The sequence below is a fragment of the Egretta garzetta genome, unplaced genomic scaffold (assembly GCF_000687185.1).
Source record: "Egretta garzetta isolate BGI_Z169 unplaced genomic scaffold, ASM68718v1 scaffold45, whole genome shotgun sequence".
NCBI lineage: Eukaryota > Metazoa > Chordata > Aves > Pelecaniformes > Ardeidae > Egretta > Egretta garzetta.
The window spans coordinates 3007902-3035268 of record NW_009260028.1 but is presented as its reverse complement, the minus strand read 5'-3'; the positions used below and the strand labels follow the sequence as shown (position 1 = coordinate 3035268).

The 27367-nt window shown below is 37.0% G+C and overlaps 1 protein-coding gene across 1 annotated transcript in view; it reads right to left on the bottom strand.

Moving 5' to 3' along the window:
- Positions 1–22480: 22480 nt before the first annotated feature.
- Positions 22481–27367, bottom strand: part of NCAM2 (neural cell adhesion molecule 2) — a 140823-nt gene continuing 135936 nt past the window's right edge. The window contains exons 16-17 of the mRNA XM_035896416.1: positions 26968–27087; positions 22481–22592 (exon numbers count right to left, since the gene is read on the bottom strand). Of these exons, the coding sequence (XP_035752309.1) occupies positions 22481–22592; positions 26968–27087 (232 nt within the window). The remainder of the gene's footprint in view (positions 22593–26967; positions 27088–27367) is intronic.

The following is a 27367-nucleotide window of genomic DNA, read 5'->3' as shown; positions in this document are numbered from 1 at the left end:
GTGCCATTTTTTATTTTCTTGTTTCCCCATTTAATTTTCTGGCAAATGTTACAATAGCTCAATTAATATTACATTTCTGAATTTTCAAGAGCAGAGCAACAAAACCAGATGCTTTTCTGAACCAATATCTCAGAATATTTTTCAGGTCTGATTATGTCATCTTTAGATTTGTTTTAAAATCACATGAAAGTTTATTGTAATTTGAACATTTTGCATTGGATTCTTATAATTGTATTTGTAATAATAAAAATTCTAACCACAGAAAAGAAAGTGAAATAAATTTCTTCAAAATTTTATCTTTGATTTCTGTCTTGCTTGAGTAAGGGTTTAAGCTTCATCATTTTTTAGATATCTTTTGATTTTTCAGAGGTAAGAAACCCAGCAGATTTTTTTCCAATTGTGTAGATAGGAAAAAGAAATAAGTGGAAAATTCAGCCAGCAAGAAGGCATGTGAAGGGATTTACATGAGCCAGAAATGTCCCCCTTCAGGAAAGGTGAATGGTAGCCTGGTCCCCATTAGGCAAAGCATTGCCAGCAGGTGGAAGGAGGTGATCCTTCCCCTCTACTCAGCACTGGTGAGGCCACACCTGCAGCACTGTGTCAAATTCTGCAGTGGGGACACTGCAAGAGAGACACGGACAGAGTCCAATGAAGGACCACAAAAATTATTAAAGAACTAGAGACATCTCTCCCAAGAGGAAAGACAGAGATCTGGGGCTGTTCAGCCTGGAGAAGAGCAGGCTCAGAGGGACTTTATCAATGCATATGACCACCTGAAGGAGGGCTGCAAAGAGGGTGGAGCCAGGCTCTTTTCAGCGGTGCTCAGTGACAGGACAAGAGGCAATGGCCAGAAACTGAAACACAGGAGGCTCTGTCTGAACATAGGGAAACATTTTCTTCACTGTGAGAGTGACCAAGCACTGACATAGGCTGCCCAAAGAGACTATGGAGTCCCTCTGCTTGAGGGTATTCAAAGACTATCTGGGCATGGCCCTGAGCATGGTGGAAGGATTTGTGAATTCACAGAGCCAAAAGATGTTATGCCCCCATTTAAATGGGACGGTGATAGCAAGCTGGTGTATGGCACACCAGTTGTCTTCCCTAATCAGCATTCCTCAGTTTGACACTAATGTATCCTAACAAGGACAGCCAGAAGTTGTGTAAAAATAAAGAGAGATTTGGCAAAGGGCTGAAGTTGTCAATAAAATCTTATAAGTGACTCAAGGTTACTGTGTCAAATAACACACTTCAGCTAGTGTAGAACTGCAAATTGACATGGAGAAGACAAACACTTTTTCAGAGCCCCTTCCTTGCCTCCTCTTAAAGACCGATTCCAGCTTTCAAATTGGGTGTTTTGAAATCTGAATACCGAAGTATCACATTTCCACTGCCTATATAATTTCTACCTGTGGACAGAGTAGTTTTAATTTAATTCAGAGAAATCATGCTTCATTCAAAGCTAACATGAGTATCTGCTGTACCACATAGGCATGACCTCAAAATGTATATCTACTTCTCCAGCATAAAAATAAACAAATGAATGAAACAGATTAAAAATACATGAAAGGGATACTGCATACCAGGGGCAAAATAGCAATGTCCTCACATTTTATTCTGAAGACATATGAAAGATACAAATATATGGAAGAAACTCCAGTAGTATATTATTTTTAATTACACAGTAATAACAGAGGCTCCAGCCAGAATTTCACTAGTTGTTCACATGACAGACTTGGAATAAGATTTAAAAGAAACTGGTTAGTTGAAATAAGCTACAGGTAGAGGAGAGAGCAAGAGAAGGTACGACATGAAAATAAGAACGATAGCACAGAATAACACAGGCAACTTGCATATAAACTGAGTAAAGCATCTCTGTCTTAGTGTATGAACTAAGTATTATGTGAAAGCCAAAACTATTTATAAGGATATTGACTCAGTAAAACAACCATCACTCAGAGTAATTTCTCGTAGTTACTCTGACCACTATGGCCATATGGAAAGTTGAGAGCTTGAACACCATCAGAGTAGGTTATCACAGCAATCATATTCTTGTTTATACTACTTTGGTCTAAGCAGCTAGGTAAATGACCCCGGGGGGCCGGGCGGGAGGGCAGGGGTCATGTACCATACACCTGGGAGCGATGATACTGATATGCTATTGATAAATTCTACTGTATCTATTGGCAGGTTGGAACACTGAAAAACACTGCAAACATATGAGAATAAAAGGTGAGTTTTGAATTATATGTATTAAGGTTGGCAAATAAGCCCAGGTTAACATTATTCCATTAAAGAACAACATCATCCACATTTGGAAGGAAAAAGTACTGTATCTCTGTGACATATATATGAAAATATGTAACTGGATTCAGGAACTTAGGATACAGAAGTGTTACATGTTACTTCCTCCTGATAGATTTGGCGTAGTTAGCATCAGCTGTTTCATCAAAACAAGCATTCTGGAAATTAAGAAAAAAAAAAAAACCAAACCAAAACAGATAACAAGTATTTTTAGCAAATTAACAACCTAATAAGAAACCCAGCAGTTAAAACAAAGCTAGTTTTGAAATAAAAAAAATCATTTATATAAAGATTTAAAATAATCTCCTATGCTGCTGTGGTTTTCTCCCTGAAGAACTGTTTCTAATTACAGAAAGAAAAAACAGTAAAAACAACCTCTTCTTATCTTGAAAGAAAGAAAAAGCAACAGTTAAAAAAAGCCATTCAAATTAATTTTTTCCGCTTATAGTTTTAGATGATGTTTTGTAAAATATCTACTGGTTAAAAAAGAAAAAAAACACCATTCTGGTATATAATGAGCAGCTTTAAACATACATTCTGTTTGTACTATCAAGCCCAGATCATTAAATACCTGTAAATTGTTGGCAAACACTTCATTTCAGAGTAAGGTATATTGGCACAAAATATTAATATGATATTTTAAACAATAAATAGATGTTATTTTATATTGTACCCCTAATCAATTCAAAAGACAAAACAGAAAACTTCAAATAAATTATTCATTAGAAATTAGTCACCAAGTTCTAAGAGTAGAGGGCATATATATATATATATGTATGTTTACGGCTAGTTTATAAGTGCATTCAAAACTTTGAAAGTGTGTCTGGAAACTCTTGAAATTGAAAGATGAGTTCATGTATTTTACAAGTTGATGGGGAACTTTAAGCCACATAGCTGGAGATACTTGGCTTAGGGTTACTTACATACAGGTATATTTCCCTTATAACATACTCTTCATTCTAGTATTTTTCTGTCTGGAAGTTAGAATTTGCTAAATTATTGTGTTAAAAAAATGGAGAGGGAGAGCAAGACACACAAAAGCTCCTTTCTGCATTCTTTTATTTCAATGACATTTGAATATGCCATTTGGAAAATGGGATAGAAGATCTAGACTGTGAATAACATTTGCACTGAATTTCAAACTATATATTAAATATTCTAGGATGATCTTAAATAAAACCTAGAGAGGAAAACTTCACTATTTAACTGCTGTACAAATACACATTTTCATTTAATCTTCTTCATACTGAAGATTAAAATTTATAAAAGTTCATTAATAGCCAGTAAACTCTTAGGCTGTGCCAAATTGTTGCTGTGTGACCTCTCTGGTGTGACTACTGGACTTTTAAGTGAGAGCAAACAGAAAAACTATATGATTGTATATATGTAGACATATACACATATCTGTACACACACACATGCATGTGTGTGTATATATATATGCACACACAGTTTCTCAAGTCTTTCCTCGTGATGAACAACTACTCAGCTGAGGGAAAAAAGCAGACCTAACAGCAGGTTATACGCTCATCAGTGACTACCTGCTAGAGCAAGTGCACAGTAGGACCAGATATTACTAAATAGGACAGGAATCAACAAAAATTTTCAAACCAAAGAAAGGAAAGGAATAGGTTACATAAGTAAAACATTAAATGTAAGCCAATTTCAAATTATTTTATCAGAAGAGCTCACACCACAAATATGGAATCCAGAAATTGTAATTGACAATACAATCCTGGCAACATGCACTATGAATTATTACTAGTACATGTGTTCTCACCTTGTATTCTTGGAGAATTCATTTTCTTCCAGTAGACCAAAACCGCTTAATAGAAAAACCATCCACCTCTATATGTGGCAAAGCACTTAATTCTCTTCATGGATCTCTCCACATAAAGAGAAAATAGTTTGGTGCTCCTGAATTCAAGCTGTATTTTTTTATTAATTTTTATGGGTTTTTTTCTCCCTACTTGTATTTTATCCGATATTTTCACTTTAGGATTTCACAGGGTCCCAATGGACATACACGGATTTTAAAAACAGTCATTAAATTATCTTTTTTTCCCTTGGAGGTCAGGGGCTCAAGTTTTTCTTGGACCTACTACAATTATAGGGCTGCCATTAACAGGATTTTCTTATGAGAAAATCTGTTTACAATGTGAAGCCTGCTCATCTTTAAAAAAAAAAAAAAGTATGGAAACATTTCTGTACAGTTGAGTTTACACTGATTTTTAGAGATGACTGACTTTGAAAATACCATTTTTCTTGAAGTGTACAAAGGTGAAGTAATTTTCAGAGAGAGTGCTAGCTGGAAAATAAAATATTTATGTCATGAGAGTAAAAAAAAAAAAAAAAAAAAAAAAACAAACACCAAAACCCCAAAAAACCCAGTAAAATCCCTGTAGCTCCTCCTGCCATCCTCTTCTCCACCTTGATGAGCCAGGATCCATGTCATCTGAACTAAAGGCGCCACCAGAAAATAAGAATGGTCAGTGAGTAGACACACTTGGCATGTGTCAATGATTGATCTGCATGCAGATTCCAAGACTAGTATTAAGCACTGCATGTTGATGTATGCCTCTGAAAATCTCAGGGTCATACTGCTGATTCAGTGCCCTTCCAAGATACCTTTCTATTCAGGTTCACTGTCTTATTCTGAAAGCTTCCTAAGTCAGAAGCAGTGTGTGGGTGTGCCTGTTACAAAAATATTTTAGTAAATGAGAGAGAAGGGTCAGTCAATTCAATTTAAAACCAACAGTAATAATGGTTGTACTTTCCTCATAAATTCAGACAGAGGCATTCTTCTTCACATCTAAATCCAATAAATATCTAGTTAGCAGTGTCCCTACTCACTGCAGGGGGTTTGGATTAGATGACCTCTAGGGGTGCCTTCCAATCCAAAACATTCTATGATTCTATGAAATATAATTTTGTCATTAGTTGTGAAATTCCACAGGCTTTGTGTTCATTTGGTCAGAGACCAGATCTTGGGTGTGGCTGGGCTGCCCTTGGGCTGAGCAGGGCTGAGCTGGGTTTACCAGGCACCCTGTGGCCAAGTGCCCATTGCCCAGCCTGCCTGAGCTCCAGCTCCATGAGTGCTGCTGGGGAAGGGGCTGACAGCCCCAGGCAGTGCCTGCCAGACAAATGGTCCCTGGGATATTAGGGAGCTGAGGAACAGCTCTCACCCCTTCCCTGTGAGCAGGGGGAAGGGAGCAGGTGGGGATGGGAAAATGCATAAAAAGAAATCCAAGTGTACCCCAGCACTGAGGAGAAAGGGGCCATGAAGATCACATTCATCCTGGTGAAGACACTGACGAGTGGCTGTGACAGCCCCCACCAGTTTGCTTGGGGGAGGCTCAAACACCATCAAACCCAGACAGTTATTGGATGTCCAGCATAACACCAAAAAAGTTATCTTATTTAAGTATTTTAATGACATTATTATTAGTGAGGCTTTTCTGTACTAATCTGGACTGTGTTTGTATTTCTGGAATACAACTGTTGTATTACGATTAAGTCTTATGATTTTTTGTTAAGTTAACAATAAATTCTTCATTCTCCCTCTCTTGAATATGGTGTATTCTTTCTTGTCCATAATAATAACTTGTAACTATGTACATCTTGGTTTATTCTATTGAACTACAATGCAATAGCTCAAATGAACTGCATGTCCCATTGCGTTAGGTTCAGAAGAGCTGGAAGTCCAAAGTTGCAATTTTCTTAGATACAATAAGCAAGGGACAGGATAAGACATTAAGAAAACCAACAACTGTGTTGTACTTAGTGAACTGAGGAAAAAAGATATTTAAATGAACTGCCTTTTAGGGAAAAAACAAATTTATGCAGTAGAATAGAACTAAAGGTTCTAAGTCTATCCAGAGCCATGCCTGTGTTGTCACCTCCAGTCTCGCAACAGTGAGGAATTATAAAATGATTCAGAATCCTTGTGCTTTAACAAGGTAGAGCCAACATGTGACTTACCAAGAAGCTAGTTTGATGCTTCACCTCGTGTATCTTTTAATCATTGTTAAATATAAGATATTATTAACTGGCCTTTTCAAATATAAGTCCAGTTTAATAAGTTTGTGCTTCATCATCATTATAACTAGCTTTTCACACATGACAGCTTGTCAGCTATGAAAAACTCAAATTTTGTTCTCTGCAATAGATGAAGAGACTAGGTTAGGTATGAAATTCCATGGTAGAGGAGCAGAAGGCCCTATGAAGACTTGCAAAGGCGTGACCCTTTTGAGGCAGTGACCTAGACTAACTTGAGTGGGACCATATGAGCCCACCCCAGCAGCTCAATCATCTGGTAAGGCACAAAACAGACCTCTCTACCCTGCACATTTAGCTGTTCTTTCAGGGGCTGAAATCACAAATGAGGGTGGAAGAAAGTCTTGCCTTGAGATAGGCTGAGAACAAACACCTGGGACACAGGGTTCACAGTGCTCCAGCTTTAAATGTATCTATTGTAAAGAAAAACATGCATCTTAAATGCCCAGCATGTTGGGAAGCGGCTTTTTCAGTTTCAGCCCATACTATTCTAAGCAGTGCAGTCTTTTCAGAGGCTGGGTCTTTCCTGCTTAGAATTGGTATCACAGGACAGTGTGAAGCTATTAACAACAACCCTCCCTGAAATGTGAGAGAGTGCAAAGAACTTACCTTGGTACTGTCCAGAGTTCATACAGCAGCTGTGCTGAAGAAATGGGTGAGAAGAGAGGGAATTCCTGTTCATTACCTTGTAGCCAATGGGTTCAGACAGAGCTGGACATGGTCAGTCATGCTCCCAACTAAATCCAAGGGTCAGTGAGAGTAGCTGGAGCATGCTCACTCTGTGTCTAGAGTCCTCTTATCCATACAGAGAGGGATGGATCTAATGCCAGTGACATCTCATCATCCTCTCTTTGCTATCATAGGAAATCACACACCAAGTGAACAGACCCTGACATGGGCTAATGGTGGATCACAGAAAAGGTTATTTTCTGACTGGAAAACCAAAGGGGAAAAAGAAAACCAAAGGGGAAAAAGAAAACCAAAGGGGAAAAAGAAAACCCAAACAAACCAGCACACAACAAAAAAACCCAACCCCAAACTTCTTTCTTCTGGAACAACTCTCTTTCCAGCAGCACAGTATCCATCTTTTCCTTCTGCCTTCCTGCTCCATTTTTTTCCTGCTCTAATTTTTACATAACACAGCATGCATGTAACAGAAATTGTTTTGTATCTCTAGATAACATTTTGTATACACTGCATTTCTATTTAAGTCACAGGGAATGTCATTAGGATAACAACTAACTAGGCAGTGAAAACTTTTCTTCTCCCTCTGTTCAGACCCCCATGCTGCTGCATAAGTGGAGGATGTTAGTTATCTTTTAGAAAAGGTAAGAACCATTCTAGTGAACATGAAAAAAAACTAAATGTGTTTAAATTATCATACTATGTTAAGTCTTGTGTGCTAGTAAATTTATTTTAGCTTAGCAAATATAGCTAGCTCAAAACATAAAAGTCTTAGGCAAGAGCTGCACTGAGAAGTAGACCTACTTATAAACCATCAATGAATATAAAGCAACAACTGTGTGGCATACAGCACTTCATCTTCTGCACACAGCTTTGCTCCTATCAATGCAAGATGGACCTCAGAGAGACTACAGTATAAGGAATGAGTTATAACTGTATAAAGACAGATCTACTGAACTTAAGTGCAAGACATAAGAGAGAACACGTATGGTGAATAAGTATTAATAGTGAACAGTGTCCATTATCCTTTCCATGCCTGTGGAGTAAGGCAAAACAGAAAGAAAGACTACTTCCAGACTCCTTAAATGTGAATTGAATTTGGTACCATTAGAAAAGAGAAGCTTTGATAAAATCACTACTAGCGGTTGAACGCACTGTAGCAATTTACTTCACTCTCAGCGGATTCCACAGCATATCCGACGTAGTTTTTCTAATTTTGGCTTTAACTGTAGGTGATAAAATCTGTGAAGGCTATTTAACAATGCTAGGGACTGACTTAACTCAATTCACTTATGTCATGTTGGGACTTGTAACAACCTACCTGGGATTTTGCATATTCCCATTTCCATTCTAATGCAACACGAGAAACCTTAGCACAGATGGTTCATCTTTATAGTACTGTAATTGAATGTGCATTATCGTCTCAGATGTTTTGGCAGTTCTGGATGTTCTGAGGAGGTTGGCTGGCAAAGGAGGTCAAGCTGGTACAATATTGTGATGAAATGGAAACAATTATGATGTTTGTTTCTGAAATATTTTGTAGCAAGTGATGAATCTGTCTTAATTCATGTGCAAGTACAGATTTTTCTCACCAAAGAAATTAAACTGTTAAGAAAAAACCCAAAACAAACAATCCATGTCTGTCTGTATCTAATAAGCTGAAAACCTTTGCTTTGGGAAAATGCTGTCTCTTCATATGATGACAGAGTAACATGTATTGGAACATAAAAATAGAGAAGAGAAGCTGTGCCTAGGGGCTATGTGTAAGTAGTCTACACCCATCCCAACTCAAGTCAAATAAAACCTTAAATTACACTGATACTATAAGCTTAACCAAAATAACCTATGAAATCCAGATATATGGTATATCTTCATTTACAGCCAAAATTTCTTTTAAAGGAAATTCTCTTTCCTTGCAGTTTCAAATGTGATGGCAGCTTGCATACTAGTGCAGTGGCACAAAGTTAGTAAGGAGAAGAGACTGTAACAGTAATTGCAAGTTTCTGCTATATTCTAACATATTCCTGGTCAGTACATGCAGCCACCCATGAGATTGACAATCTCTTGTTAACAGACTTCTAGTAAGAGACAAATAAATAGTGATCAAATTTGGCTATAAAAAAAGACACCGGACAGAAATAAATTTTAATGTGAGTTGGAAGTAATTTTCAGAGAGCATTTTTATTACTAAATACACTGGATTTTTCCTAAACACCCTTGGCTACAAGAAGGCAGCAACTTCCATTACTATCTTAACAGTATTCCCTACTGCAATGTTTTCAGGGTATTGAGAGATATTCACAGTCCATTTTGCTTCTAGAAAATTACAGCCTGATTTGAACTCAAAGAAGAAAGGGTACATATAATCAAAGGTCCAGAAATTGGCCATTTTTTTTAAATAGGGACCTGCTACTTTACTATATAGTAAAGAGATTTTTAAGGCATGCATATTGCATGGTCATTCTGTAAACAGGTCTAGCAAGAGCCAAGTAAATGGAAATCAATTTAAAAATAGATCAACCCTATTCCAATACATAACTTTGTTCCATAGAAATGGTAAGTCAAATTAAATAATTTAACCCCTTTATTATAGCTTCCTGCAAACACAGTAGTAGCCCACTGTGTACTAGATGCCTAATCCATATTAGTAGAGAAACTCAAAATAGCACTCAGCTAGCTCGCACAGTCACTGCTGACTAACCGCAACACAGCACAGTTCCACCCAGCCAAAATTAATTGCTGATAGAGGGGGTATGTGAGACTCTTCACTTACCTTATCACAGCAAGGCACTGTGCCCCTACCCTTAGACAATCTGTATATATAGTTATTGTAGTCTTAAACTACTTCCATAAAAATTCAAATGGAGTAAAACTTTACAACGCCTGGCAGCGCACCATAATATCCTCTCCCAGTCCACCCAACTAAGAGGGCACATCTGTCTGAAGCTACAGTTGCTCAGAAAAACCCAGGTACCACCAAGGTCTTGTAATGATGCATATACTCTTGTCCAGCACACTGCTATGATCACCCTACATGCTCAGCTGAATGACTGAAGTAAATTCAGTTCAAACACAGCCTGTCTGCCTGACACATTTTTGAAGTTGAAGCCGTGGAGCTGTTGTGACCAGAAGCATAGTAAGAACTGGAAGCCACGCAATAGGGTCATGAATGAATAGGTCCATGAATGGTCCAAGGCTCCAGGAAAGGGCCTGTGCTCAGAGAGGGCAAGAAAGGAGCAGCAGCATGCTTCTCGTGTTTGTCTTTTTTACAGTTCAAGTTTGACAAACTTACATAGTGGAATAAATATCCAATTACATAAATTGAGCTTAATCCATCTCTAAGGCTACTCTAAAAAAAAAAAAATCCATAAAAATACAAGATGCAGAGAACATAATTTATCTGAACTCTGCAAAAATTCTACCACAGGTAGGGCTTTGCAGCACATGTAGAAGCTGCATATGTAGAAGCTGCATGGTTGTCAGTAAAGTTAGTGAAATAGAGCCTGAGAGGAAGGAAATTAATTGCCTGCAGACAGAAGAAAATGTTTCAGTGATGGTTTTGCGTTCCATGTTATAAGAACAGTCCCACATTATGCAGGTTTGAATCCCGCAGGAATATTTAGAAAAAATAAAACAAACAAACCCCAAAACAAAGAAGTAAAAAAGCCCCACCAAAACCAAAGAACTCCACAAACAACAGCTTGGTTTAGTAAAATTCATCAATTATGTCTTACAGTGGCTTCACCATTAAGGCCAAAGAACAGAAAAGGTGAGAACACAGGGTTTTCCCTCCTTTGCTTCTTTTCTGAAGTCTATTTTTAATAAATCATGCTGTAGGCCCATCAGTTTTCACCAGCATAACCAAGGTAAGGCAGGACCAAGACTTCACTGAGAACTGAGACAGCTACCATCACTGTGCACACCCAGGAAGACCGTAACAGCTAAGCAGGAAATACAGCTACTGTGTGAAAACTGCCTGTTCCCACTCAAAATTAGTCACTCTGTTCCAAGATATATATCCAGGAAGTTACAAATAATTAGGGTAAACTTCTCCTAACCAGTAACTGGGGTTTTCAGTGAAAAGTGTCAGATCAGGAAGTCTATGCACCCTACAAAAATAATTATTTATACAGACATCTGCCCACCCCCCTAACACCATAGCACAAGTTCAGGTTTCCTATGGTATCCATCTAACATTTCACTCTTCTCCAGGTCAGTATGATAGACATGTGTCTCTCTCATACTTGTTTTTTATTTTTAAAAGACACCCTATTTTCTGCCAGCAAATTACTTTTTTTTAGTTTCACTTAACTTCTCCTACCCTCTTTTATTCTTATTTATCTCACAAACCTTCTAATACATCTTTTGCCTAAGTCTAAACTATTTTGCAGAGGTCCTTCTGCTAATTCCCTCTCTCTTCCCACTCCTCTTCAGAATAAAATGTGATTAAAAATTATTAAACCCATAATTCTTGCCCCTAGTAAAGATTTCCTATTGATTTATTATGTCAGCTTTCCCTCCTCCCCCCTCCTCTGCTTTCTCTTTTTTGACTCTTGAGTTTTTGCAGCTGTAATTCTGTTTCCACACAACCTCAGCCTGCTTGGGGCTTTTAGATACTCCAGCAATACAAGCTGCAGGATCCCAACAACAAAGCTTCTTGTTTAACAAAAAGCTTGCCTGTTACAGTCCCTCTACCAATAACTCCTTTTCTTAGAAACAGGAGAGAAAGCTGTAACAACACCTAAACATACTTATATCTGGGAAAGAGCAAAGCTGCAAGCACCAGCCATTTGCAAAATGGTCACACCTCACCTACATTTGTTTAACCTTTTTGAATAACTTTAAAGTGCTGCCCTCAAAAAGGCCTAATAAGAAAAAAAAAATCCTAGAAGAGGTTAATTCTGCAGTTACAGATAGTTAAGGATATTCTCAAAAAAGATCTTTTGGGAAATACTGCTACTAAGTTAGTGTTTCCTTTGTTGTCTGTTATGTCATTTGAGTGTTTCTAGGGAAATTTGGGTAGCCTGGTATGGGGAAGAAATTGTCTCTATTTTCTGAATAATAAGCTAAGTCATGGTTGCCCTTTCACATAGAAGTAACTGGCAGCACTTCAGAGCAATATGTCTCAACAGACAGCATAGGTTTTTGAAGCTAAGCATAGACATTCATTTTCTCATAATTTGAGAGAGAATTCAGAATTCTTTGGGATAAAGTTAATGATATCACGATCACTGATAATAGATCTGCTTTGTTTAGCTTGCCACTCAAATGTCATACAGAGCACACATCCTCTGCCCAGGATTTGGCTATTGTCCTCACATTCAGACAGTGGTAACAACTCAAGTACCAAATGCGTGATCAGCAATATTTGTATTGCAAGAACGAAAAGCTTTGATATGTTAAAACACAAGCATACTAACATTTCATGAAGTGGCAGCAAAAAAATTCTCTGCCACAAGACCCAACACCCACCCCACTCCCACCTCCCATTTAATCTAAGGTTTAAATCTTACGAACAGTTTATGCTTGTTCTTCTATTTATTGCAAGTAGTCTCACTGAAATCAGTAAGATAAATGGGTCCATAAATCTTTAGCACAAAATAGACAAGGAGAGGAAAAGAAACATTACTCACTCCTGGCAATTGATTTGCTCAATCCAAGCAACGAGCACCCAAAATGGAAATTGGATCCTTTGACCCCTAATCCAGTGCTTCAGCCTTTCTCTCTGTCAGTCCTCTGCTCTCCCACTTAAGACAAATAATGAAATACAAGGAGCTTATTTCCCAAGGATCTCATGCAAAATACAACAAAAATCAATCTTCAAAGAGTACTATTAGTCTCCTTGTAGCTCTGTACTTTGCCCAGCTGAGAAACATGCTTAACCTGAATCATCTGAATGATCAACATCCTATTGCTTTAACATGTGGGCAATGGGAATTTACCCAATTCCCATCACCCAAACCCTTTTTTTTCCTTTCTAAACCTTTAATTGAAATCTGAGAATACATAAACTTCTTATATCTCTGTGAATTTTCTCTCCAGTCCACGACCCAGGACCCCATGTCAGCCTCCCAGGGCCATCAGCCCCTGCCCCAGCAGCACCTTAGGTGGGCCTGTCCCCATCTCAGCTGCACCCACAGACTAGCTTGATCCTGACTCCCCAGCTTGACTTTGGCCCTGCATCGCTCCTACGGGCTCATTGGGGTTGAGGCTGCCCCAGCTGCCCCGCTGGCCACCCTATTCCTTTGCTGGTGGTGGGTGGGAGGAGACCCTGGCTGCTCAACCCTCCCAGACCCCATATGGGTCCCCTCGCACCCCAGCACCAGGGAGCTGTCAGCCCTCGTGATATGTTGACATTGGCTAAAATTCAATAGCATCAGAGAAATCTAATACTAACTTTTAATTGCTTTGGTGTTTTGGGGTGGTTTCTTTATGTAGTGGAGTTAGCAGTAAATTCATCAGTAATTGATAAAGTGGCTTCAATTACTTTTATGCCTCTACATCACTGCTTCCCTCTCATACCTGTATCCAGCAGATAGAGTGGTATATTCAGAAATCTTAGACTGATGCTGGAATCAAATTCACAGAAAATAATCACTTTCCTTGGTCACATATGCAGCATGTTCAGTTTCCCATCCGTCAGCATAAGATAAAACCATGGATCCTTCAGATTGCCATAGGGTGTCTCAGCTTACGGAGTTTATGTTGCCTTGATGAAGAATACAAGTGACAGTGTACATGGCAGTGATATTATAGCTGTGTATTATACCACCAGATTATGCAAGTGGTGTTTATTTGTTTTCCTTTACTCACAGAAGCAAAAATTGTATTTTGCAGAGTAAATGCTTTTAATTTTTCAAAAGATACTACTTTCCACTGAATATATACTTTACAGAAAGAAGGCTAGAACAAAACCTTGCAGCCGGGATTGTCATGAATGCCAAGGGCAGAATCATTACTCCAGTGCAACAATTAAAACTTGCATCCCATTAGGGAATGGCCTCATTAAAAAAACTTGTCTGTAATGAAAAGGTTTGCATGGGAAGCCTCTAATATACATCACTTTCATTCTGCCCTACTTATCACACAGTAGTTTGAATTTCATTCCAAACACCCTGTCAATTAAACTTGCAGTACATTATGTGCAACAAGTCATTACATTCTCCAAATTCTTTTATTTTTAAAGATATCTGTAATTCACAAGTCCATTTGAAAGCAATTCTTTAAAAAATCATAATGTTTATTTTTTATTGCTTTGGAAATTGTCATAGCAGTACACAGCACCTTACTATTTTTTGTGGTTAAAGATGATTTAGTCTTTCGGATTCAAGTAAATGATTACTTTTTTTCTGTGCTCTGTGATAAAAATAAGTACCAAAGTAAAATTCGTTCATCATGTCATGGACGAAGACAGTGAAACTCCTTTTTAAATTTGAAAATAGTAAGATACAATTTCTCCCTCACTAGTTTAGTCTTAAAGGATGGCATTTCCTTCCTAGAGAGACTTTTCTTTTTAATTTAAAACTTTTTTTTTCACCTTATCATCAAAGTACCTGAATGAATTCTAGAAATCCATTGCCTGACCTGATCACCGTGTTGCCAGATGTGATTCATTCTGCTTTTTCAGCAACACCATTGATAATGCTTTATATTGGTGCAGACTGTGGATGTGTTTCATTGCTTTGTTTAATTTGATTGAAAGTTAGTTTCATCTTTTTGTTACATAAAGGATTTTTACAGAAATTTAAGTATGACAGCTCAATTTAGAGGGTTTTTTTTCAGTAAGTGTTCAATAAATCACCAATGAAGTTTTAACCATATCCCCAAACAAAAGCATTTTCCACATAGGAATGAGATTACAAATACAGTTTGTTCATCAGGATCTGCTAGGGCTCAAATGAGAAAGTTATCTTTTGCCAAGAATGCAAAGTGTGAGTGACACATTTTTTCTGCTTTGTTTATTTTTTTCTGTGCAATGTTATCTGTGTCTAATTGAGCAATGACATGGGTAAATAAATTGTCCTTATCAATGGTACCTGAATATACTTTTAAATAATTTTTCTTGTATTTTGAATAACATGTCTGATATACATCAGAGCATGATAAATAGTGTCGAGGCTGAATTTTAAAAAGTTGAGTCTGTTTCTGAAGATGTCGTACATTATCTTTGCATTATCAGTAATTTGCAATAGTTGTATTTACTGCTCACTGGTAAATTAAAGGGGGACCAATCCTGCAGCCAGTGCACTGAACTGGTTGACTCTCGAGATATCCGAACAAAATTTATGCATCATTTGATGAAGTCTGGCTTTTTCTGACCAGGACACATGACTGTATGAAAAACTTTCAGTGGCACGCTGATGGTAACAGGACACTGAACCAGTTCCCTCAAGCATAGTTTTTCAACACAAGGAGACCTTTTTTGCTAATTGTTGATGCTGCTGCTGATATTTAGGGAAGCACATGCCTAAGACACCTGCAGGTTCAGAACTTATGGATCTGGGGAAGGAAGAAGATACATCTGTGAAGACTTTGTTAGGTGAAACTTTTTTTTTTTCTTATGTACAGCCCCTTCATTCTTTGGCTGGTCTGGTTTGTTAGAGCTTAGGTGGCAGTCAGAAAGCTGATGCTTAGATACAAATACCCAATCTAGTAAGTTTCCAGGGGAATTCAGTCTCTTGGGAGGCTTCATTTTATTGGTGGTAAAACAGAGGTCATAGATGTTTCTCTGCCATTTCAGGGAAGTGGCTGAGCTGTATTGTCTGGGGTTTGCTTTGCCCATCCTCCATCCTAGTGGAACACAAACCAGCATTGCAGTAAAAGCCCATTTCATTGCAGACTCTGCCCGACCTGTTATCACCAGTTCCTGGCGGTGCTAACATTGTTACAAGAGTTTTGGAAGTCTCAGAGCTTGGCAAAACAAGCTAGCTTCTGCTGATAATACCTTTTGCTGGCATATATTAAATACCTTTAAAATGTTGCACTCGTATTCTTTCAACACTAACATTTAGGGGGCTGATCATAACGGGCCTCAAGCTCAGCTGGAGACTCAGGATGCTACGATAGTATGTTTTAATAGCAATGATGTATTTTGACAGCAAAGAGAATAATAGACTTCAGGGCTGCTTGAGCATTATTCAGTAATTTTATAATAGGGAGAAAAATAATTGATATATTTCTTTTCGGCAATAAGACTCCTAATGAATCAGACATCTTGATAGAAAGACACTTAGTAAAAATAAATGTAACTACAACACTTCATTAAAGTAAAAGTATCTTTACTATTAATATACAAATGGTGAAGAGTGACAAATAATTGATATACTTTAAGCCATACTTTCAATGTCTTTCATAAATACAAAACCAGCATCTGCAATATTACTTCTTTTTACAGTATAGAGAGATATATATACACAGCATTTCATAGGGACATAAGATTTTGAAACAATAAACAAACTAGCTCCAGTGGTAGCTAACTTATCAATATATAATTCAGGTTGTATATATCGCAAGTGGGCTGTTGACGATGTGTGGAATAACAAAAACAATATATGGTATGCTTTAGCTTATACTGTACACAGCATACAAATACATACTGAGTGCTCATTGTAGCAGGAAAGCTATTTTTTTAAAACCTTGTCTAAGAAGTTCAAAATTCTTAGTGAGAACTCTACACCATGAGCAATGAAATTATCTTCCCGGGGGGGTCTGACTGCTTTATGTATTTGTCACTGATCTATAGAGACTCTGAGGGTTTTTTCCCCCTTCCTCCAACCCTGCATTTTAGGTTTAAAAATGTAGCATACTGACATGGCAGAGTTAAAGGATACAGCAGGGCTAATGTTCCCTCTTCTCTGGTTTTCACCCTGCCTTTTGGAAGTGCCTTCCAGCAGCTTCTCTTGTTTTAGTAGCTCTTGGTTTCCCTTGTCGCTGCTAACGGGAGATGCTCCCAATGTCCAAGCCCTCTCTCAGCTCACTCTTTGGCCTCTGTTCTCTCTGGTAGTATCTTTCCTGAATTCTGTCGGCACTGCATCTGGTCATCTCGCCCACTCCCAATCTCACCTGTGACTTAAAATCTGCCAATACAAATTTGGCGATAAATATTTATTTAATTTCTCTGGGCTAAAAATGGCCAATATTCAAGTTTGAAAGTCAAACATCATGAGGCTCACAATGCCTGTTAAGAGGAAAGATAGACTGGTAAGTTGTGTATTCTCAGAACCTGTTCCAAAGACAAATTTGTAACAGAAAGGCTTATTTTTGGTTTAGGTTCAAATAAAATTAAATGAAAACAGATTTAGATGTGCAGTGGAAATACTGAAGAACACTTAAAACTTAGTGAGTGGTTTCCCCCCACTGCTACAGAACTGCTGTCAAGTGGATTGGGTACTCCAGGAAATTATATGAAAAAATCTGAAAAAGGGGGTGGATCCTTTTTTAAAAAGGCTTATTCAACCATCATAGCTTTGCATCGATCAGCACAAGTATCTGAACTTAAACAAAGGGATTTAAGAAGAAACATTACGTCTTAGAATTTTTTCATCTTTGCTTTAAGAAGTATTGCAATCACAATTAATTGTTTAGAGCGATAATTTATTTATTTCTGGGCATGTAGTAATGTATGGGATAAACCTGTGGTCAGATATTTTTATCAATCTTTCCTGATATGTACAAACTCGTGACAGGAAACCCTGCCCTGTGAAAAATGTTAACAGGAGCCTGGCAGAACATTTAAGTTCCACTTACATCTAGAAGTCCAATTCACAAAAGCGACTCAATCAGCTGAGGACATGCAGAGCCTCCCTGAGATGGATGGGGCAAATTCAGGTTCCACTGAAGTCAATTTGTGTCTTAAACCCCAGTGAGACCTGGATTCCACCGTGGCCCTTCTTGCAGTGCTCTCAGCACCCCTCCGTAGATCAATTCTTAACAGGGGTCTTGAGCTTTTTCAGTAAATGGTCTTTTTGGAGGCCCTTTAGTCAGGAGTGAATGTCACCCAACAGACACAACACTTAATCTACAAAGATATTACTTTCTATGACAGCTTACACAGAGATGGTGATGCCACAAATGCCTGCAAAACAAATATTCACTGCAGTTTTACTCCAGAGATAAAATGGTGGGAAGATGCTCCACATCATCTTTTAGATTTGAGAAAAGATTTTCATGTTTTAGGTCTATGTAGAACTAAGGAGACTTTCTATCTGACTCTTCAACTTGATAAATTGGTCAAAACACCCGTACACACGCCTCATGTGCTCCATCTATTTGAGTCTTTTCAGCAGTAATACACACACTATGACCCTCACTAGAATTGTGATCTCAATAGATTTTTGTGTTTAAAATATTTATGTGACTTGAGAATACTATCTCCAGTTTATGAGTATTTGAGCATATTTGAGCAGAAAAATATGTCATGATAAAGCTTTCAAATATTTTAAACAGGCTTTGTAGACAAATTATTGAAGATTTTTCTTTAATAAAGCAGAGTGGCATGCTATCAAAAGGCACAAATACATTTCCATTATCTGGTCTAGGAAACAGAAAAATGGCATGATTATTATACTACAGTTTGATGATTGGCACTTAAATAAATAATCGAAGTAATTACCATCATAAAGAGAAATCCACTTTTTTGGATGAACATCAATGCAGAGGCTGAAGACAGCAGGTGGAATTTACTATACCATAGACTGTTGTCCAACAGTCTATGTAGATGACTGTCACTCTGTAACTACGTTGTATATATCTATGAAGAGATAGAAAGTAGGCCCAATCCTGCAAGCTCTCCTATGAAAGTACATCCATCCTCCTGCTCACATCAACCCCACTGATGTCAGTGGGGTGCCACATGAGGGGTAGGTTCAGCAACACAAAATTTCTTGCAAGACTGAGGCCTAAATAAATTAATCTTTGTCACATTAGGCATTAGCATCACCAGAATAGTAAATATTTCTGCAACCACAAAAAAAACCCTTAGAAGTCAAAATGTAAATAAATGAACAAAACCATAAAAACCTCTCCAGAGTACATTTTTATACTAAATTGCAAAACATTAATTAAAACTTTTGTTACTATTGTGGTAAACCAGAATGCATGTCTACTAAAAAAAATAATAAGAAGCTCTAAGTCATTTTACTTAATTTTACTCCTTATTTTTTGTTGAAGAGAGATTGTCACTGCCACATTCCATATTGTCAATAATTTCAATGGCTCCCTCCCACCCTTGTTCCTGGAGTATGTTAGTGTAACAATTCAGATTACTTTTACAAATAGTTATATAATCTGTCAACTCTTCTGACATTTCATACTAACACTTAAAATTACTTTTAGACAGTAAAAGTGACATTTATACAGATACCTGTTTTAGTCTAGAATAGGAAAAGAAAATAAAGAAATTATGTTATTCCAGTTCTACACATATTTTACAAATTGCTACGCGCTGTCCCTCATTTGGAAATGTTTGCAAATATCAGTGGTTTTGAGCATACTTTCATAGTTATAGTTTGGCTTTCTCCTGCACAGCATAGAGTCAAAGCACAGGAGATAACCTATTAATCCACAGACCAAAAGGTATGCTTGGAACAGTCCATCAGTAATTTAGAACTGTTTAATTCTCAGCCCTCACATAGCCCAGCTGGCAAGAGACTTAACAGCAGGAAGAAAATACATACTTCTGGAAATAGCTTTTGATTTGTAATGCAATACAGGGGGAAATGCTTTTGCTTCCAGTACTGAAATAATTTTGCAGTATATTTTACTTGTAAAGACCAGCACAAGCGTATTAATAATAAATGTGCTGACAAGACCTCTTAAATCCTCTAATCCCTTCACATTGTAATTAGAGGCCATATTACGGGGAAAAAACCCAAACCAAACAAAAAATATATAGCTGTTAGGCTATGAAGGTTTTTTGTGAAAGTCTAGATAAGAAGTAATAAAATCTGAAATGTGTCTACAGTTGAGCCTAGACTCTGCACACGTTGTGTAGGAATCTTGTTGATCATGCTGGCTTCAGAAAAGACACTGTTTGCCTAGCGAAGCTGGACTTACATGAATATGCATGGCACCACCTAACTTTGTGATGGGAGGTAGAAGAAGAAAGAATGTTTCCTACCTTCATGCTCATCCTGGTAAAAATACTGTGTGAAATGTGGGGTGGAGATGTTCAAGCCACACCAACTGCATTATTCTCAACTGCTTGAATTTTCCATATCCCTTCCCTGCATTCTGATAGAGGGAGAAAGCCCAGTTGCAAATACATACTTTGTAGAAAGAAAATATATTCATATATATAAATGAGGCAACTGGTTCTCTTAATTACAGGTTAGGAGGCAGTCCTGATCACTGTGTTCTTAGAAAAAAACAGGACAGAAATTTAACAGACAAGCAGCTACTTGGTAGTACTGCCTGCTCAGTACATGGAAGCAACAGTGAGAGGTCATAAAGGAATGCCTTCATCTTTCCTTCACCTCGTAGTAGTGCCTTAGCATTTAAAGAGACTTCTCTGCAGCAGTTTTAAATTATCTCATCCCATTATTCAATTATTTCGTCCCATATTGCTATCTTCTTTTACTTATTCTTTTCACTTTGGTTCTGGTTTTGTAGGAACTTGGCCTTTTATCCTAGCCACACCAGTGGTATGCCTCTGTCCTCAACTACTTGTTTCATTGTAGGTATTTCCAAAAGTGAGGGAAAGTTATAAAAACCCCATAAAAGTACTTGGTTTTGAAAAATAAGAAAGATGTATGAATTAAATATATCCTCCTCAGCTCTTTCAAATGCACCAAAGCTTGGGTTAACAAGAAGGTTAACCTGCCATTTTCCCCAAATTTAAGGACACTCTTTTACATTTCACTTTCAGCTTTACTGCACAAAAGTCAACCACTTTGCCATGACTACAAATACAAGCTAAGGGTTGATGACATTCTGTGGGAAATCAAGAAATGTAAGGACTTCAAATATGAGCAAAATTCAGATATAGCAAGGAGAGGATGTAATTTGCTAGTTAAAGCTACACTTAAACCTCAAGTATGACTTAGATGTGGAAAATCCACAAGGTACTCTATAATTTGTTCCTGTCAAGTAGTTTTTCAGTCTAGTTTTCTATATATACCTACTTCTTCCAAAGCAAGACTTTGAAGAGTTTGGTAGGTGTGGATACACTATGCTGGAATGGAAACAAAATATAGTTCTCCAATTAGTGGCACCATTAATTCAATGATAATAAATAAGAATGAATTTTTCATCAAATATATCAGCCAAATTTCAGAGTGCTGCATGTTAATCTGAATAATGGAAAGGAACATCTTAAGAAAGGCTCGACAGGGAAAAATGTATTTGAATAATTTAAACCAGTTCTTATCTATTTAGCCAAAATTTTTCTTTCCATCTGTTCTTATGGGTTTTTTGTTAAGACAAAGGGTATGAAATCATAAGGGAACAAGTGACACTTTAATAAGGCCAGCTTTTACTATTTCATACACCGATTTGGGGACAAAATATATCTACTATGCTAAAATGCAGTTTTATCCCTTGACTAAATGGTTAGATCTAAAAGAAGAATCAAAACTTTATATGCATAAATATGTTGGGACAAATGATTTGAGCTTGTGTTTATTATAAGGTTTCAGTTGAAGCCAAGATTATGATCAAAAAAGAGTTTTCTTGTCACATCTTTGCTGTATTTTAGTTTATATGCAACCTCCCAAGCATTAATACAGAAAACCTGAAGCACTGAAAATCCTGGGGCCTTTCAGAATCACGCTCATGTAGTTAGGATCAGGCCAATATATTGCTACAAAATATTTAGCCAATTTTATTTAAATCTGTACATAATGTTTCTCAACTTTTTATTATAATGAAGAACCCAGGTGGAACTGCAGGTAGAGCTAGCTCTACATTGGAGTGTCTTTTTTTCGTTTTTTTTTAATAAGTGATAAGCACAGCTGAAATGACTACTGAGTGTCTGCCAGCACTAAGGTCTTAAACATTATACTGAGGCTGGTTTTCTTTTTTTTTAAAGACAACCTAAACTTTTACTTTGTTATAAATGGAAACAAATACAGTAGTGTATGGCACTTTACGTATGTAGCTTGCACTGTAGGATCTGGAGATACCTCATGTGTCGTTTGTGGTTAGGGGTGCTTTGTAAAGTATTCTTTTAAATAGACATACTTTGTGATACAATAAATTACAGTTCTTATTCTGCAGATTTTTCAAATTTATACCACGGGACTTGGTGTCAGCAAAACTACGTACTAAAACCATTAACAAAAAAATAGAAAGGAACTGTAGACAGAAACTGTTTTGTCATATGTACACATGTATTAACTATTCCAAGCTTAAGTTTCCAAAGAAATTTAGGTCAGCTGTAAAGTTTTGGTCATGGGGTTACTTCAATCCAAATGCATTATCCAGACAGCTGTAGTTTATCTTTTTATGCTTTGCTATCATCTTCTTTTGACTGGATGATGTCATTAGCAACTTTGATTTCTATGGTTTCTGGATTTAAAGCTTCTTTCCCATTTTCCTCCTTTAGTGGCAGCTTCCTATCAGAAGAAAAGAGGAATCATAGTAGCACATAAACAACACATAATCTGGAATTTAAGCCTACAGTGTATGTATTGCTTATACAGGTCACAGTGTTTCTAAAAACATAATTTATTGAAAATAATGTATAATTATTTTATTATGAGCACTGAGGTTCTTTGCTTTTAAAGAAATTCCTATTAACTCCCTCCATTTCTATAAAGCCAGAAGCTAAATGGCACATGATAAGAACTTTGCTGCTGCCCAAAATGCTGTTTCTTCAATAAGACAAAAGAAACAATAGAATGCCAAATAACTTGACCCAAGACAGTACAGAGGTATGTGTTCCCAAGGATACTGTGAAACACTTACAGTCAATCCTTTTGCTAAATCCAGATTATACTTTTTTTTTTTTATGTCTGTTTCTAAATATAAATTCTATTGTATACAAAAGAACACATCTATCATTAGAGATTATGCCAAGACATACCTAAAGGAAAGAACTTCTTATGGCACAAAGAGGTAATGGAAGTTGTTCTATTATTTGGAAACTTCTACAATTCATTTTTGCTAGATCACAAAATCTAGCTGCATTGGTAACTTCTAGCTCTTTTAAGTCTTAGTGAAAACTCTGAAGAGTTTTACAATCCTTAACTCTAATGGCAAATGAGTTCCCACCCTTACTTTAAAGGAAATACAAACCACTGATTTCATTCAAAAAGGACTTGAAAATCATAGATTCCCTACTGCCAGTAGTTAGCTGTCAAAAACATATAGCTGTCAAAAATATGTATGGTCTACTCAGATGTTCCTGTAATAATGTCTCCTGGGCATAATAGCTGTTGTGATTCCAGGTTGGGTTTGCTTTCTGGTTTTTAACTAGGGAATAGTATGCATATGCCTTTTTTATTGATAATAACTGTTAAATGTTTCAGTAAACTTCCACTGTGATTGCTTTGATGTCCCAGAGAGCAATATACTGTTCAAAATCTGTTTGAGGAATCCCTTAGGAATGTCTTGTAATAACAGAGTTTAATAACAAATAAAACAAAGCAATACCCAAATTCCCAGTCTTATGAAATCTAGGCTGTCTGAAATGAAAGATGCTGTTTATCTAGAGGTTAAGCAACGAGCACAACCTATATCTGAGAGAAATCAAAGAGAAGACTAACTTGTTCTATTACAGTAAAATATTTGGCATATGTATCAGCTGCCTGGCTTTGAGTACAGAGGGAGGTCTCTAGCAATTGTCTGTTTCACATGGCACACCCAAAGGAAACAGATTTCAGCCCACAACACGATGCCTGAAAAAATGGAAACAGAAGAATCAACACAAATCTATTTTTAAAAGAGGATAAAACACTGGGGCAGAGGAAGTGTGGCCCATGAGATGCGTTTTAGGTAAGAAGGTACCTGTGTTAAAGGCTTCATAATGCAAAGCACTTAAACTAATATTGAAAAAACCCACCTAATCTAATCTAGTTTTAGATAAAGGTAATTTCTCAAAAGGTGTTCCTAAACAGAGGAAATATTTAGTCAAAGTAAAAACTGGGCAATTGACAGAATATACTGTGTGGAAATTTAAAGAAATTGGTTTTGAAGAAGTGGATTAAGAGCATGTAACAAATAATTTCAAGTGATTTGAAATAGGAAGATCTGCTAGAACCCTGTTGAAGGATACTAGATATTATTGAAATCCATGCTTATGCAAACAGTGTGATAAAATTAGCGTTTCTTTCAATGTTAGTAAGGAAAAAAAAGAAAAATAACTGCAAACAAATAAAATTTTTTACAAGTTTTCCTCAACAAAAAGACCATCCACTGTTCTTTGACCTTATTGTCTTTAAAAATTTGTGGGGTTTTTTTGGGTATGATGTGAAGTTGTTAGTTCAGTTATCATTAGAGATTATCCTTTTGGCTATGACCACATTTTTGTTACTTTGAAATTTTCCTCTACATTTGTTTCAAATATTAATTCATATTTAATCCCTATCAACATATTAAATAATTTTCCTTTTAGTCAACTAAATCAAGTTTAAATGTTTTAATTACACCCATTTTCCTACACCATGTTTTTCTTTAGCTACAGCTATTTCAAATAATTTTATATTTTTCATCTGGGCAGACTAATCCTTTCAAATCTTAAAGAATTTTATAATAAATGCTCTTTTTTGAAAAAAACAAAACACCAAAAACTACTAGACAACTATAAAAGGTTCTTTTGCTTTAATCGAGTGCTGACTGTTATCAATCATTAATAATATTGATTTCCTCTAGCGCTGCATGTGGCCTAACTTCACTAGTCTGCTGATATTACCCATACAAAACTTTAACTAGAGTATTTCCTTTCCTATTTTATAGTAAAATGGCTCCTAGTAATTTTGACACTGGAATTCACCCAGCTTCATTAATACTAAGAAAAACTCAACCAATACTAGAAATACAATAATGTCAGACTAGGAATGTAATTACAGTACTGCATTGCATGTGGTATTTTAATCATGTTACAGAAATGTAATACGAAATGCACAGCTTAAATTGATTTCCTGCCAGTATTATTAAAACTTGTTGACTTGCAGGTAAAAGTGCTTTATGCTCATCTGTCACACATGGATCCCAAACATGGCTTTGACAAGAATAATCCGAGTTAAGGTAAAACGTAGATTGCTGAATAATATGTTGAGAAATATAATGAAAATACTCTATTACTGTAAGAGGAAGTAATCTCTTTATTAATTATTTCCCACAAATGCTTAAACTGCATTTAAAGTTCTGAGTATAATTTGGTATTATTCAAAATAATTCAACTAATTATTCAAAATATTTAATTTAAACCAAAGGCATATCTTGCATACCTTTAAGACAGCCATAATTAGTCAGAATGAATCCCACCTTGTATGAACATTGCCTGCCTGCCTGGAATGTCCTCGAAACTTGCAAGCTAAGCTCTTCCCTCCAAAATCCCCCCTGGTCATCCTCTCCCTGCACAGCATGTGCCTTTCTGGCTGATAGCACTTGTTGAGAATGTGGTTTTGTGTTATTCCTACTGAGAAGCTTACTTCTACCCTACTGCATCCTCCTTTCCTTTAATGGCATCTCACCTACACTTTATATTGCTTCTCTGTTTCATTGGTTATGGCCTGTGCCTGAGCAGAAGGTCTTTCCATGTTCCAGTGTCCTTTCAGATGTCCTGACTGCATGATGCTCTACTCATGTTTGGTTTCCTTAGTGACACTGTCCCAAATCTTTAGTTGGCCTCTGTCCAGCTGTACCTTGGACTGCTGCCTTTCACCATTGGTTGTGGGAGAAGAAATTACCAAGAAGGAAACTGTCATCATTATTAATATCTCTTAGCAGTCCTATTCTTCCAAGGACATAATACCCATCAAACTCTTTATCAGTTGATCCTACGATTTAGGGTGGGGTTTTTGTGCCACCAGTGACCAATTTTCCTCCCTCCCCTAAGACAATAAAAAAATTTTTAATTTTAACTTTCTCATATTTCACTCCTTTCAGCTGTTCTAATGACTGGCACAAGCAGAAAGAACTGAATTTAATGTTTTCTGGTATCAAGTCCCTTGTTAGATGCATCTCATTTGTATTTGCAAGATCTGGTGCTACAAATAGTCTTGAAGCATGACAAAATGTGGCCCTGGTGCCTTACTCACTGACATATCCACTGGACTTGTACAATGTTTAAAACTACATTCCCCTGACTCCTTAGATAACAGGGTTCTCTACAGTGCCCCTCATTATAAATTATATATATGAAGAGCAAACATAACACTAGTTAGTCAACAAATTCCATAATTATTTAATTAACTCAAGTTTGAAGTCTTCGCGTACAGGTTCTTTAAAGAGGTATATAGCTTAACACACTGCCCATTTACTACAAATGCCAATGACAGCCAATAACAGGCTTTTTTTTTATTAAAAGTTCTGGCTTTTTCAGTTCTAGATAACTGCAAAGAAGGCAATCTTGTATTTTTAAATAGAGAAAAAGACTTTAATATGAACATCCTCTCCTTTTAAAAACCAAGTGATTCCATCAAATAATCAACAGGTGAGTTTCTATATTTACTACAGAAGTATCTTCATAGCCCTGACAGCTTTAAAATCTCACGAGGTAGGAGATTTTCACAACACATGAAAAGCTTTGGGCTCGGTCTGCTGACAAGGCTAGAGCTGATGTGGGTCTCCTGGTCCCTGGGCAGAGGACCAGTGGGCTGGGGAGGGCAGGGCAGGGCAGGGTTGCCTGTGCCACCAACCCTGACAGGAGGTCTGTTGTTACCAAGAGCACAGGAGGAGCTCCTTGGGAAACAGGACAGCAGGGATGGCCAGAAAATTTCCCTGGATACTTGCTAAGCTCCAAACAGGGGATGTCAGGCTACTTACTCTGGTTCTGTGAGGGGAGTTGTCTCATTTGGCTCATTTACTGGACTTCCATCTTCATGATTGGTAATTCTTTCATCTTCTGTTCTCATTTCTACTATTGGCTCTTTTGATCCATCTTTCCTAAAAATTATTAAAATAGTTTTAGTCTCATATCATCATATTAACCACATACATTGTGCATAACTAATTACCAAGATCCCGTCTCTCAAAAGTCATCAAAGAAAAGGAAGAACTAATTATCGGTGACTAACACCACCAAGACACATTTATAAGCATGTTCACAATTCCTTGAAGTCTTCAAAGCATCCTGTATCCATGGTTACTTATCTAACTCTGCAAATATCATGGATTAGCATCTCAAAGGAGCATTTTGTTTATGACTAAACAGTAAGATGATGGC